Source organism: Bos grunniens, chromosome 10 (genome assembly GCF_055505025.1).
Source record: "Bos grunniens cultivar Pamir isolate PY7600 chromosome 10, Bosgru_T2T1.0, whole genome shotgun sequence".
Classification (NCBI taxonomy): Eukaryota; Metazoa; Chordata; class Mammalia; order Artiodactyla; family Bovidae; genus Bos; species Bos grunniens.
The window spans coordinates 15,207,207-15,220,358 of NC_141174.1; the positions used below are offsets into that span (position 1 = coordinate 15,207,207).

Below are 13,152 nucleotides of genomic sequence, written 5' to 3' on the forward strand. Positions count from 1 at the left end.
GCTGAAACTTGAAGGTCTGTTAGGCAGTAATTAGGTGAAGGCAGAGGGCAGGGTAGGCCCGGTAGGGAAGGAGAGGTATATATGGCTGAGAAAAAAGCATGTAAAAGTCTCTACAGCAAGTTACAGTCTCCAGCAAGGCTGGAGTGTGATTCTCCCTGCAGATGAATTGTGGTGGGAAGGAAGAGCTAAGAGGAGATGGGAGGTGAGTGGAGGGCAGTAATGAAGTGTCTTTAGTGCTATGCTATGGAGTTTGACTGTATTTTGAGGACAGTGAGGGTTTAAACAATTTTTGGTTTTGGCCGTGCTGGGTGGCATGTGACATCTTAGTTCCCAGACCAGGGGTTGAACTTGCACCCCCTGCACTGGAAGCACAGAGCCTTCACCACTGGATCACCAGAGAGATCCTCCAAAGAGGGTTTTTTAATTTATTTATTTGGCTGCGTCGGGTCTTAGCTGCAGCCATGAGACGTTTGCTGCTGCGCTCAGGTCCTTTCACTGCAGCGCACAGACTCCCTAGTTGTGGCCTGAGTGGTCCAGAGGGCGCGGGTTCAGTAACTGCAGCACGTGGACTTCGTAGCTCCACGGCAGGTGGGATCCTAGCTCCCCAACCAGAGATCAAACCCAAGTCCCCAGTATTGGAATTGCGGAGTCTTTTTGTTTGTTTGTTTGTTTGACCATGTTAGACTTAAAAAAACTTATTTTTTAATTGAAGGATCATTGCTTTATAGAATTTTGTTGTTTTCTGTCAAACATCAGGATGAATCAGCCATAGGTATACATATGTCCCCTCCCTCTTGAACCTGCCTCCCATGTCCCTCCTCATTCCACCCCTCTAGGTTGATACAGAGACCCTGTTTAAGTTCCCTGAGACATACAGCAAATTCCCATTGGCTATCTATCTTACATATGGTAATGTACATTTCCATGTTACTCTTTCCATACATCTCTCCCGCTTCTCTCCTGTCCCTGTGTCCGTAAGTTTGTTCTCTATGTCTGTTTCTCCATTCAATTCAGTCAATCAGTCGTGTCCAACTCTTTGCGACCCCATGGACTGCAGCACACCAGGCTTCCCTGTCCATCACCAACTTCCAGAGCCTGCTCAAACTCAAGTCCATCGAGTCAGTGATGCCATCCCACCATCTCATCCTCTGTCATCCCCTTCTCCTCCTGGCTTCAATCTTTCCCAGCATCAGTGTCTTTTCCAGTGAGTCAATTCTTCACATCAAGTGGCCAAAGTATTGGAGCTACAGCTTCAGCATCAGTCCTTCCAATGAATATTCAGGACTGATTTTCTTTAGGATGGACTGGTTGGATCTCCTTGCAGTCCAAGGGATTCTCATGAGTCTTCTCCAACACCACAGTTCATCTGTTGATGGACATTAATCTGTCGATGGACATTAGGTTGCTTCCATGTTCTAGCTATTGTAAATAGTGCTGCAATGAACATTGGGGTGCATGTGTCTTTTTCAATTTTGGTTTCCTCAGGGTATATGCCTAGGAATGGGATTGCTGGGTCATAGGGTGGTTTTATTCCTAGTTTTTTAAGGAATCTCCATGTCATCTTCCACAGTGGCTGTATCAATTTACATTGCCACCAACAGGGCAAGAGAGTTCCCTTTTCTCCACACCCTCTCCAGGATTTATTATTTGTAGACTTTTTGATGATGGCCATTTTGACCAGTGTGAGGTGATATCTCATTGTAGTTTTGATTTGCATTTCTCTAACAATGAGTGATGTTGAGTATCTTTTCATGTGTTTGTTACCCATCTGTATGTCTTTTTTTTTTTTTGACTTTTTAAAAAATTTATTTTATTTTTTAACTTTACAATATTGTATTGGTTTTGCCATATATCAACATGAATCCACCACAAGTATACACGCATTCCCCATCCTGAACCCTCCTCCCCCATCTGTATGTCTTCTTTGGAGAAATGTCCGTTTAGGTCTTTTCCCCACTTTTTGATTGGGCTGTTTGTTTTTCAGGTATTGGGTTGTATGAGCTGCTTGTATATTTTGGAAATTAATCCTTTGTCAGCTGTTGCATTTGCTATTATTTTCTCCCATTCTGAGGGCTGTCTTTTCACCTTGTTTATAGTTTCCTTTGCTGCGCAGAAACTTTTAAGTTTAATCAGGTCCCACTTGTTTACTTTTGTTTTTATTTCCATTACTCTAGGATGTGGGTCATAGAGGATCTTTGCTTTGTGTCATTGAGTGTTCTGCCTATGTTTTCCTCTAAGAGTTTTATAGTTTCTGGTCTTACATTTAGATCTTTAATCCATTTTGAGTTTCTCTTTGTGTATGGTGTTAGGAAGTGTTCTAATTTCTTCTTTTACACGCAGCTGTCCAGTTTTCCCAGCACCACTTATTGAAGAGGCTATCTTTGCCTCCCTGTATATTCTTGCCTTCTTTGTCAAAAATACAGTACCCATAGGTGTGTGGGCTTATTTCTGGGTTTTCTATCTTGTTCCATTGGTCTATATTTCTGTTTTTGTGCCAGTACCATACTGTCTTGATGACTGTAGCTTTGTAGCATAATTTGAAGTCAGGAAGGTTGATTCCTCCAGCTCAATTCTTCTTTTTCAAGACTCCTTTGGGGAAGCTTGGAGTCTTACTCACCGGACTGCCAGGGAAGTCCTGCAAAGAGTTTTTTTTTTTTTTAATCAATTTATTTTTAAATTGAAGGATAACTGCTTTACAGAATTTTGCTGTTTCCTGTCAAACCTAGCAGGGTGACCTGACAAGATTTGCATAGGGAGAAAGATTGTTCCAGTCACAGTGTGGAAAGTGGACGGAGGGTAGGAGAAGGGCCCACAGCAGTTAGAAGTGACTGCAGGGACAGAGAAGACTAACTAAATAAATATAAAGAAGGCCAAACCACCTGGGCTTGGGGACAGAACAGATACAAGAGTAAAAGAGGGGAAGAAAAAGCAGGAGGCCAGGATAACTTGATAAATGTGCAGAGGACGGAAGAGGTAGGGCGGCAGAGCTGGGGGGTGGTGGGGAAGGCAGTGAGCGCAACTTTGCGTGCGGTGGGTCTTTGAGGTGCATCTGGGACTTCCATTGGAGGGGTCTACAGGAGAAGGATTTAGGAGTCTGTGGCCCAAGAAAAGGGTTACAATGTAGATATGTGGGTTATGTGATGCCATCTGAAGCTGCTGCAGTGATGAAAATTGCACAGAGGCATTTTAAAGAAGGAGAGGCCAAGGATAAAATCCTAGAAACACCCTCATTGAAAGGTGGGTGTTCAGAGGAACAGAAGGAAGAGGTGCTAGGACAAAACGCCCACAGAGTTGGAAGGAAAGTAAGAATGTTACAGAAACCCGAGGAAAGAGACTCTTGTAAGTAGGGGGAGTTATGCAAATTTATAGAGTTTTCAAGAAACAATGACGCACGAAGAGTGTCCTTTGAATTTATCCATGAGGAACGTATCGGGGACTTTGGTGGGGAGTCAGCAGAGTGCTGAGGGTGGAAGCTACAGCTCAGTGAAACCAAGATGAATGAGGGCTGAGGAAGGAGACTGGAGCAGGCAAGTTCTTTCAAGAAGCTTGGCTGTGACGGAGATGTGGGGAGATGGGGGAATGGCTGGAGGGACATGGGCTGAGGGAATGTCTCATAATACAGGAGTTATCTGAGCATGATTACATGTTGATGGGGCTTCCCTGGTGGCTCAGATGGTAACAAGTCTGCCTGCAGTGCGGGAGACCCAGGTTCGATCCCTAGGTCAGGAAGATCCCCTGAAGAAGGAAATGGCAACCCACTCCAGTATTCTTGCCTGGAAAATCCCATGGTTGGAGGAGCCTGGCAGGCTAGAGTCCATGGGGTCACAAAGAGTCGGACACAACTGAGCGACTTGACTTCACGTGTTGATGGGCAAGAGTTGGGGAAGGAAAGGAGAGGGATGAGCAGAAGGAGCACAGTCTCTGAGGAAGCAAGAGTTGGGGGGTGGGTGGGAGCCCAAGACGGTGGAGCGGTCAGCACTGTGCTAGGAGGGAAAGAGGAAAAGTTGGTGATTGATGCTGGCCGGCGTGTTGGTGCGGCAACCAGGAACAGAGTGTTCACTGAGTGGTTCTGTTTTTTCCTCTCAAGTTGGTAGGGAGATGATCTTCAAAGCAGGAAGGGAAGCAACAGAACAGCAAGTCTGAAAAGAATGGCCATTGTGGAAATAGGAGGGAGAGCCCTAGGGAAGAACACAGGATGGCTGCGGGGAGGTTACAGGCTAAAATGAGGCTGCAGACCAGCGCACCAACAGCTCTGCTTTGTGCCGTTGGTAATTATATTCCCTGGCACTCGGCAGCCCAGGTGTAAGAGCCAAGAAGGAGAATATGGTTTAACTTACCTAGGCAGGTGTTGTCAAAGAACAGAGGGTAAGACTGTGGATAGCAGGAAGTGACTTAAAATGGCTCACGGGTTCGATGGAGTTAAAGAACAGATGTTGCAGGGGTGAAAGTGAGAGAGGCAGAAAGCCGTGAGGTGATCCATGAAAGCGGGGGGTGTGAATTTATGATTTCAGAGGTGGAGCGGTATCCGATGATGGTACATCAAGGGTGTTTGGAGTATGGTGGAAATGAGGTCACCAGGAGGTGGTGACAGTGAGCTTTTCAGATTTGGGGTGGTTTACCCACATTGATGATAGGAGGACTTTGAGGTAGGGCAGACTGTGAGTCCGGGGCTAGAGTTTTTGGTGAAAGAGAAGTGGGCCTCCTGAGGTCAAGAAAAGACTGGGGTGAAGCTTTGATGAGTGCTTGGTACATTGCTGATGAATATATTGAGTGCACAAATCAGGGAAAGCATGAATGAATGAATGCATCAACTCAGACCAATCTGGCACATTCTTCCAGAAGAATGTTACTAGGAGTATACGGTTACTAGGGACTTCGGTATCCTTGAACTATTCAGTGGGTGAGACAGATGTCTATCATTGCCTGCACTATAATCACAGTTGGGAATGAATTGTGGTCCCTTGTTCAGAATATTTCTGACATGAGGCTGCAAATGGTGTAGATGATACTTGTAATTTACCTTTGACTGGGGAGGTCTGAGGCTGCACTTTTCCCGATCAAGTCTCCTTGGATCTGCAATTATGGCTTGCTTAGCAATGCTACATTATAGTTTGGAAGACCCTCATTTCTGCCCAGAATTGTGGAAGATGACACTAACGTTAGCAGTAGCCATAGCTGTTTTTGGCCTAAGTTCAAAAGGATATATTTAATAATAAACACTGAGAACTTACCCTGTGTTGGGCAATGTGAGGAAACTGAGGCTTCAAGAAGTTAGGTAATTCCTCAAACAGAGTCAGAGCCATGATCTGAATTGAGGTGGTTGCACTCCGAAGCTTGTGATGCTTTCCAACACAGCTGACTATGGATCAGGAAAAAAATGAAGCCAGCCTCACTTAATTGACTTAAGGAAAAGTCTCTGAAAGAACCTGGCATCAGTTGGCCTGACACATTTTGCCCACATGTACATTGAATAGCCCAGCTGAGGGTAGGTCCTGTAGCAGAGAACATGTATTAGGATAACTTGGTGAGTGTTTAAGGGCCCTGTATCTGACCTGTTAAGTCACAGCCCTGGGATAAGAGCTTTAGGAAGTTGTATTTTAAAAATATTTGCAAGGGCTAAGGGAACCATAACTTAGTCTCCAGATATGGCTTCCCAGGTGGCTCAGTGGTAAAGAAACTGCCTGCAATGCAGGAGACCCAGGTTCCATCCGTGGGTCGGGAAGATCCCCTGGAGAAGAGAATGGCAACCCACTTCAGTATTCTTGCCTGGAGAATTCCATGGAGAGAGGAGCCTGGTGGGCTCTAGTCCATGGGGTTGCAAAAAGTTGGACACGGCTGAGCCACTAAATACACGCGCACACACACACAGAGTCTCCAGATAAGTGCCTTGATTTAGGATCTGATTTGGAACTTATTGGGACAAAATGGAAGGACATGCAAGGAAGGTTTATTTAAGCACATATTAAGGAAGTCAATCTGATTTGGGGGGCTCCTTAGGTAGTTATGTGCTAGTTCCTAAGAGGCTTCCCAATCTTCAGGTTACCCCAGTGGCCTCTGCTTCATCCCTGGAGAAGGTAAGAGTAGGATTGCAGGAAGGCACACGCCGCCTCTAGAGCTAAGGGGCCAGGGTGGGAAGGCCACTGGTACTGACTCCTCCTTCCTCCTTCCAGCCTTGCAGTGTTATGATGTACCCAGCTGGTCCTGGATCTGGTGACTCTCCAGAGGGCTTCCCGGAACAACCAAGGCGCCAGTCCCAAACCGGAAATCGCACGGCTCAGACACTGGGTACTGAAACTGGGGATACCGAAAGGTCGCTCCTTCTTTACAGTGTGGTCAGGCAGGCGATGGATGGAGAGTGGGAAAGGGGAAGACAGGATTAAAGAGGTCTGGGTAGCACAGAGCTGGTGGAAGAACTGGCCTTATTTTAGTGACACATATTTTGTTCTGTCAACAAGGTTTCGGGACTAGATAAACTATCTAGTCCCTACTATGTGCCTGGCATTGTCACAGACACCCGGAGGAAAATGAACCAACCAACCAGATTGGTCCGGTTGCCTTTGTGGAGGGTTCACCACCTCCCTTTTTGGCTCCCTTAACAGTGGGACACTCCCTTTCTTCCAAATTACGGGGGAAAGGGCCCCTTTGGAACAGGATGAGGCAGGAGACAAAATCGTATGTGCTGAAGCAAGGAATGGACTCCATGTGTGACCTAAATCTGAGCTGAGGAAGAGAGTTAAGAAGAGGAGAAAAATGAGGAAGAGTTTTCTGTCTCCAATGTAAGCAGAGAAGGGCAAGATCACAAAAGTCATGCTGGGTGAGACCTTAAAGAGACAAAGTCTAGCCCCTCATTTTACAGACGTGGTAACCGATGGAAGGAATGGTTAGGTGGCGCACCCAAGGTGGACACTCAGTCAGGTGGCAGAAGTGGAAATAAAACCGTGGACTAGTAATAACACTACGGGGGCTGCAAGGAGGGGTTTAATGTCAAATGCCGGAGCACCAGCTGCCGCCGCCTCCGGGAGCCAGGCCCTGCCGGCTCCGCTCGGTTGCCTTGGGAACTGGCTCCCAATCTTGGCCCTGCACGCCCAATAAAGTTGTTGTTGAGGCGCAGCGGGGTCACGTGAGCAAGGCCGGGGAGGCGGGGCGCGGAGCCGGAGAGGCGGGGTGGGCCCGGGGGCGGGGCGGATCCGGGGGCGGGGCTAGTGAAGGGAGACTGGCTCGCCGCGGCGGAAAGAAGGGGCGGCGGGCGCGGGCGGCCGGCCATGATTGCGTCGTGTCTGTGTTACCTGCTGCTGCCGGCCGCGCGCCTTTTCCGCGCCCTCTCAGGTACCGGCCCCGCGTCCTGAAGGGCGGGTGCCAAGCCTCCAGGCCTGCCTTGGCAGGGCCTCCGCGGGGTCTTGGGCGGCGTGCGTTGCGCGGCCGGCCTCACGACCGGCTTATCCTGGACTCCGTGAGGCCCAGGCCTGGCCGGCGACCCTCGTGGGCCGCACCCCCCACCGACCTTCTCACGCCGGTGGCCTGGAGGCGTCGGGCCACAGTTACAACGTGGAGGCGGCTGGGGGAGGGGCGGGAGCCCCCCTCTCCCCCACTTCTGGCCCCGCGGGCGCGGAGAGGCGCCGGGGCCCGCTGAGTCACTTCTCGGGGGGTCAGGGAGGGTTGGCCCCCTTGGGGGCCCAGGCGAGTGCCCGAATTCTCCGTGGACAGGCGCCCTTCGGCCTTTTAAGGGTCTGTGTACTGAAGACCTGGACTTGCCTTGCCTTCCCCTGGGTCGACTCCACAGTCGCCTTTCCCAGCTGCCTCTCTGCGGAGTCGTTGGTTGCAAAACAACAGAATCCAGAGACACGTTGAAACCTCATCTTTGAAGCCATTGTTCCGTGCGCTTAGACATGTCGTGGGTGGAGGCAGTGCTCAGCGGCGGCCTGGAGAAGAGTTACTGTTTAACTTTGCCAGGGTTTGCCCGCGCACCCCATCCCTGGCCTTTGACTTTTCCGAGGTTCTTAAGAGACCATCCGTTCCTCTCGGAGATCGCACAGAACTCCTGGACTTCTCTCTGGCATTTTAGGGGACAGGACAGACTAAGAAGGAGTTTTAGAATAGAGTAATTTCTATTTCTTAGAAATAGGTCCAGCTTTGTGCATTCTGTGCTTTTGTGTGCGTGTGTGTGATTTCTGTTCATATTTCATATAAAACACTTAAAGTATGTACATGCATGTTTGTATCTGCCCACTAGAATGCAAGCTCCAGGAAGGCAGGGCTGTCTGTTCTGCTCACTGTTATCTACTGCTAACATACTACCCAGACTATAGTAGGCACTCAATTCAGGAATCCGAGAATGTCTTGTGTACGCATACATACTCCTTAGAAATGAGGAACTCCACAGAAGCCATTGCTTTCAGAGGACCATCTCATATTCCTCTAACCATGTTGCTGCTGTTTCTTGAGCTTTGCTAGCGTTCATAATGGCAGCCTCAGTGACCTATACTTAGTGAGCTCTAGTCCAGAGGTTTCTTGACCAATAGCCAGAGTTTTGGCCGCCCTCCCACCCATAGGTGTGGGCCTCCCCCCATTCATAGGTACACACCTGTTAAAGTAGTCCCATTTGTATTTGTGCATTTGGCTTCTACAGATTTTCTATTTTTAATAAAAGAATTCTGCTGAAAGACACAAACCACCACCAATCAAAACCTGCTAAATTTGAAAACTAGTAACCTCACACATATAAATCAAAGAACTTCTGCCATTTGGTGTAAATAGAGGATGTTTCAAAGGGCAGTGAATTAGCGAGTCCCTGAGACTAAAGCCAGCAACCAGGCACGTGGGTGTAAAGCGGGGTCTCCCACTCTGAGTACTGTTGACATTTGATGGTTCCTGGGGAGCTGCCTCTCTCACTGCAGGATGCTCACAGTCTCTCTGTCCTATAACCACTAGATGCCAGCAGCGTCCCCACAGCTGGGGCGACCGCTGTTTCTCCAGACAACGTGGAAGTGTTCTCTGAGGGCAGAATCACCCTCGGTTGAAAACCACTTTGAGGTTTGAGGGACCTATATCCACACAGGCCATAAATAAGAGTGTCTTTCAACATTTGAACCATTTTGAAGTTTTTCTTGCCTTAAAAAAAGGAACTTATGAAATGTGTCTCCAGTGATGGAGGGACATCATCCATGTCACTTGGATGATATAAACAAGTCACCTAGTGTGTGTTGGTTGGGGGACGTTTTGTTTGCACCACAGCACTGTGCTTGGATTTTTGGGGCTTCTAATTTTAGAGTTTTTCCCACCTACTTTCTTTTGCCTGTTGACTGTCATTGTGGCTGCTGTAGCAGAGAGGTGGCAGCTGTCTCTTGCTGTGAGTTGTTGGCACCTTCTGATTGCAGCCTCTAGAGCGCTATGGAATGGGAAAGCTGATAATGATATTTGTGAAGATTTATGAGTAGAGTAAATAGCTTTGGGAAGAGGACCCCAGGCCTTTGCTAAAAGGTAGATTGTCCAGATTTTGAGACACCCTTTTTGTCTACTTCCTATTGGAATGCATTCATAGACGGGGAAATTTATAGAACTAGAAATACTCTTGGGAATTATCCAATTCACAGTTCCCTCGTCCTCATTTTGCAGTCAAGAGTAAGTCCATCTCACTAGGGGCATTGTCTAAGGTCACACAGCTTTGTTCATTTCAGTGCTGGGCCACAACCCACAGTTATGATTATGGTCAAGTGCTGGTTCCAGGGAGAAGGCAATGGCAACCCACTCTAGTACTCTTGCCTGGAAAATCCCATGGACAGAGGAGCCTGGTAGGCTGCAGTCCATGGGGTTGCGAAGAGTCGGACATGACTTAGTGACTTCACTTTCACTTTTCTGCATTGGAGAAGGAAATGGCAACCCACTCCAGTGTTCTTGCCTGGAGAATCCCAGGGACGGGGGAGCCTGGTGGGCTGCCGTCTATGGGGTTGCACAGAGTCGGACACGACTGAAGCGACTTAGCAGCAGCAGTAGCAGCAGCTGCTTCCAGTGTCATGTGGCTCTTAGAACCAGAGAGTTGAAGTTAATAGGATTCTTAACCTCCAGACAAAAGGAGTGTGGTTATATGTGATCATCTCTGTTCTCGAGTATATGGGATAGCCATTCTTATCATTCACGCACAGAGTATTTATCAGATCCCTACCATGTAAATTACTTTTAAAGTACTTTTAAAATACTTTTAAAGTACTTAGAACAGTGCCTGACACATAGTAAGCACTTGGCTCTGGTGATGATTATGTTCCAGACCCTAAAACGGGCAGGTTCAGTGATGATACAACAATGAGCACGGTGGATATAATTCTTGTTTATATGGGACTTATTGGCTTTCCCGTGGCTCAGTGGTAAAGAATCTGCCCGCAGTGCAGGAGACCAAGGTTCAAGCCCTGGGTCGGGAAGATCCCCTGGAGGAGGGCGTGGCAACCCACCCCAGTATTCTGCCTGGAGAATTCCCATGGACAGAGGAGCCTGGCAGGCTACGGTCCATAGGGTCACAAAGAGTCGGACACGACTGAAGCGACTGAGCACGCACGCACGTGAGACTTACGTCAGAAGTTGAGAGAGGAGTGTGAGTTGAATGATGCCATCATCTTGTAACATGGTATTTTGGCTTTCTTTTTAGATGCTTTCTTCACATGTCGGAAAAATGTCCTCCTGGCGAAGAGCTCGTCCTCCCAGGTAGAAGGCAACTTTGCCATGGCCCCTCGGGGCCCCGACCAGGAGGAGTGTGAGGGCCTGCTGCAGCAGTGGAGGGAAGAAGGGTCGAGCCAGGTGCTGTCAACTGTGAGTGACGGTCCCCTTGTAGATAAGGGACTCGCCGAGAGCAGCCTGGCCCTCCTGATGGATAATCCCGGAGAACAGGATGCTACTCCGGAGGACACGTGGTCCAGCAGGCAGCTGAGTGACCTGCGGGCAGCGGAGAACCTGGAGGAGCCTTTTCCCGAGGTGCTAGGAGAGGAGGAGCCGCTGCCGGAGGTCGAGGGCCCAATGTGGGCAGCAGTGCCTGTGCAGACCGGCCGCCAGTACACAGATTGTGCCGTCCTCCCTGTGGGTGCGCTGGCCACAGAGCAGTGGGACGAGGACCCCGCGGTGGTGGCCTGGAGCATCGCACCGGAGCCTGTGCCCCAGGAAGAGGCTCCCGTCTGGCCCTTTGAGGGTCTGGGGCAGCTGCAGCCTCCCCCAGTGGAAATCCCGTATCATGGTGAGTCTTGACAGCCGGTTGAGTGAGCTGGGGCAGCGGTCGTCTCGGAGGTGGGCAAAGCCGTTGCTAAAGAGAAGGCCCTTTTTTGTGGAGCTCTGCTGCCACATTTTGGTTTTCTGAGACTTGCAGCGGCAAATCCAGAGGGGCCTTAGAGGTCATTTCATCTAGCCCTGTGGCCTTTTGAGATGAAGTCATCAAGGCTCGGAGAGGTGGCAGGACATGCTGAAAGTCATGTAGCTAGGTAGTGGTAGAACTGAAAGCAGACCCCAGTTCTCATTCTCTGTGTTATTGATTCTCTGGAGGAACCTGGGGTAGGGGTGGAGAGCTCTCAGGGACTCCGCTCTGTGCCCCAAACAGGATAACTCCATTTTTATCTGTGTTACGTATTGGGCTTCAGTTAAAATTTGGAGAATGAGGGCTGTGCCTCACATAGGTTTGCAATCCACTCTACAGCTAGCTCCCTGCTCCAGAGGATATAGGGGACACATTACAGTTTCTGGTTCTATAGGCCCTTCTAGGTGTAGAGGTCAGAAAACAGCCAAGGCTGAGATTACTCTAGAAATGTCTTTAATCTCAGATGACTGTTAAGCGCATTCATCTGAGTGATTCCCCGGAGACCCATGGCTTTATCAAAAGTGAGGAATTGCTGGCCATGTTTAGTGAACTTTCAGTTCAGTTCAGTTCAGTCGCTCAGTTGTATCCGACTCTTTGCAACCCCATGAATTGCAGCACACCAGGCCTCACTGTCCATCACCAACTCCCGGAGTTCATTCAGACTCACGTCCATCAAGTCAGTGATGCCATCCAGCCATCTCATTCTCTGTCGTCCCCTTCTCCTCCTGCCCCCAATCCCTCCCAGCATCAGAGTCTTTTCCAATGAGTCAACTCTTCGCATGAGGTGGCCAAAGTACTGGAGTTTCAGCTTTAGCATCATTCCTTCCAATGAACACCCAGTGCTGATCTTCAGAATGGACTGGTTGGATCTCCTTGTAGTCCAAGGGACTCTCAAGAGTCTTCTCCAACACCACAGTGCAAAAGCATCAATTCTTTGGCTCTCAGCTTTCTTCACAGTCCAACTCTCATATCCATACATGACCACTGGAAAAACCATAGCCTTGACTTTAGTGTACTAAATACCAGGTATTATGCCAGGTACTAGGGATACAGTGGTGAACAAGCCAAGATCATCTCTGGCTTTGTGGAGCTTACTCTGGTCTGAGGCTGTCCTTAGAGTGTTGTTCAGATCACCACAGAAAGGGATGGATTACAGGGAAAATGAGAAAGGGAACTTTGTCACAGTATCAGAGCGCCAGGAGTAGAGATGGTAGGCCCTGTGGATAGCATGGACTCAACCACGGACCTCTTCTTCCCAACCCCTTTGCAGAAATCTTGTGGCGAGAATGGGAGGATTTCTCCACTCAGCCAGATGTTCAGGGCCTGGAGGCAGGGGATGGCCCTCAGTTCCAGTTCACTCTGATGTCCTATAATATCCTGGCCCAGGACCTAATGCAGCAGAGCTCCGAGCTCTATCTGCATTGCCACCCAGACATCCTGAACTGGAGCTATCGCTTTGCGAATCTCATGCAGGAATTCCAGCACTGGGACCCGGACGTAAGCGAAGGCGGGCGGGGAGGGTGGGGTGGATGGGGGTGTGCCATCTTGCATTTGCTCCGGACCCTGGCTGTTTCCCTGTGCCCTTAGAAAAATGAGTTCACCCACAGTTGTTCATGTGATTGGAGCCCGGCTTAGGATGGGAGCTTGCTGCCCGGTGTAAATGAGTTTTGGACAGATACTAAGATGCCTCTCCATAGGTACACCCTCGCTAGTGCCTTTGTGCAGGGAGGAAGACTTGAGGGATTCAAGGAGCAGGAAAATCCACCTTCACTTGGGGCCTGTTCTTTGCTGCAGTGGCAATCGGGGAAGAGTCAGCCCCCAGA

At 49.1% G+C, this 13,152-nt stretch overlaps 1 protein-coding gene across 2 annotated transcripts in view; it reads left to right on the plus strand.

Annotated features, from left to right (window-relative positions):
* The window catches only part of ANGEL1 (angel homolog 1), a 71,957-nt gene that overhangs the window by 42,764 nt on the left and 16,041 nt on the right, over positions 1–13,152 (plus strand). Inside the window, exons 2-4 of one of the 2 annotated variants that reach the window (XM_086319496.1) lie at positions 6,171–6,285; positions 10,637–11,215; positions 12,600–12,826. In XM_086319496.1, coding sequence (XP_086175622.1) covers positions 6,183–6,285; positions 10,637–11,215; positions 12,600–12,826 — 909 coding nt within the window. In that variant the 5' untranslated portion in view covers positions 6,171–6,182. Of the gene's footprint in view, positions 1–6,170; positions 6,286–7,134; positions 7,327–10,636; positions 11,216–12,599; positions 12,827–13,152 lie in introns of those variants that run through there. The other variant, XM_086319497.1, reaches the window with a different exon arrangement.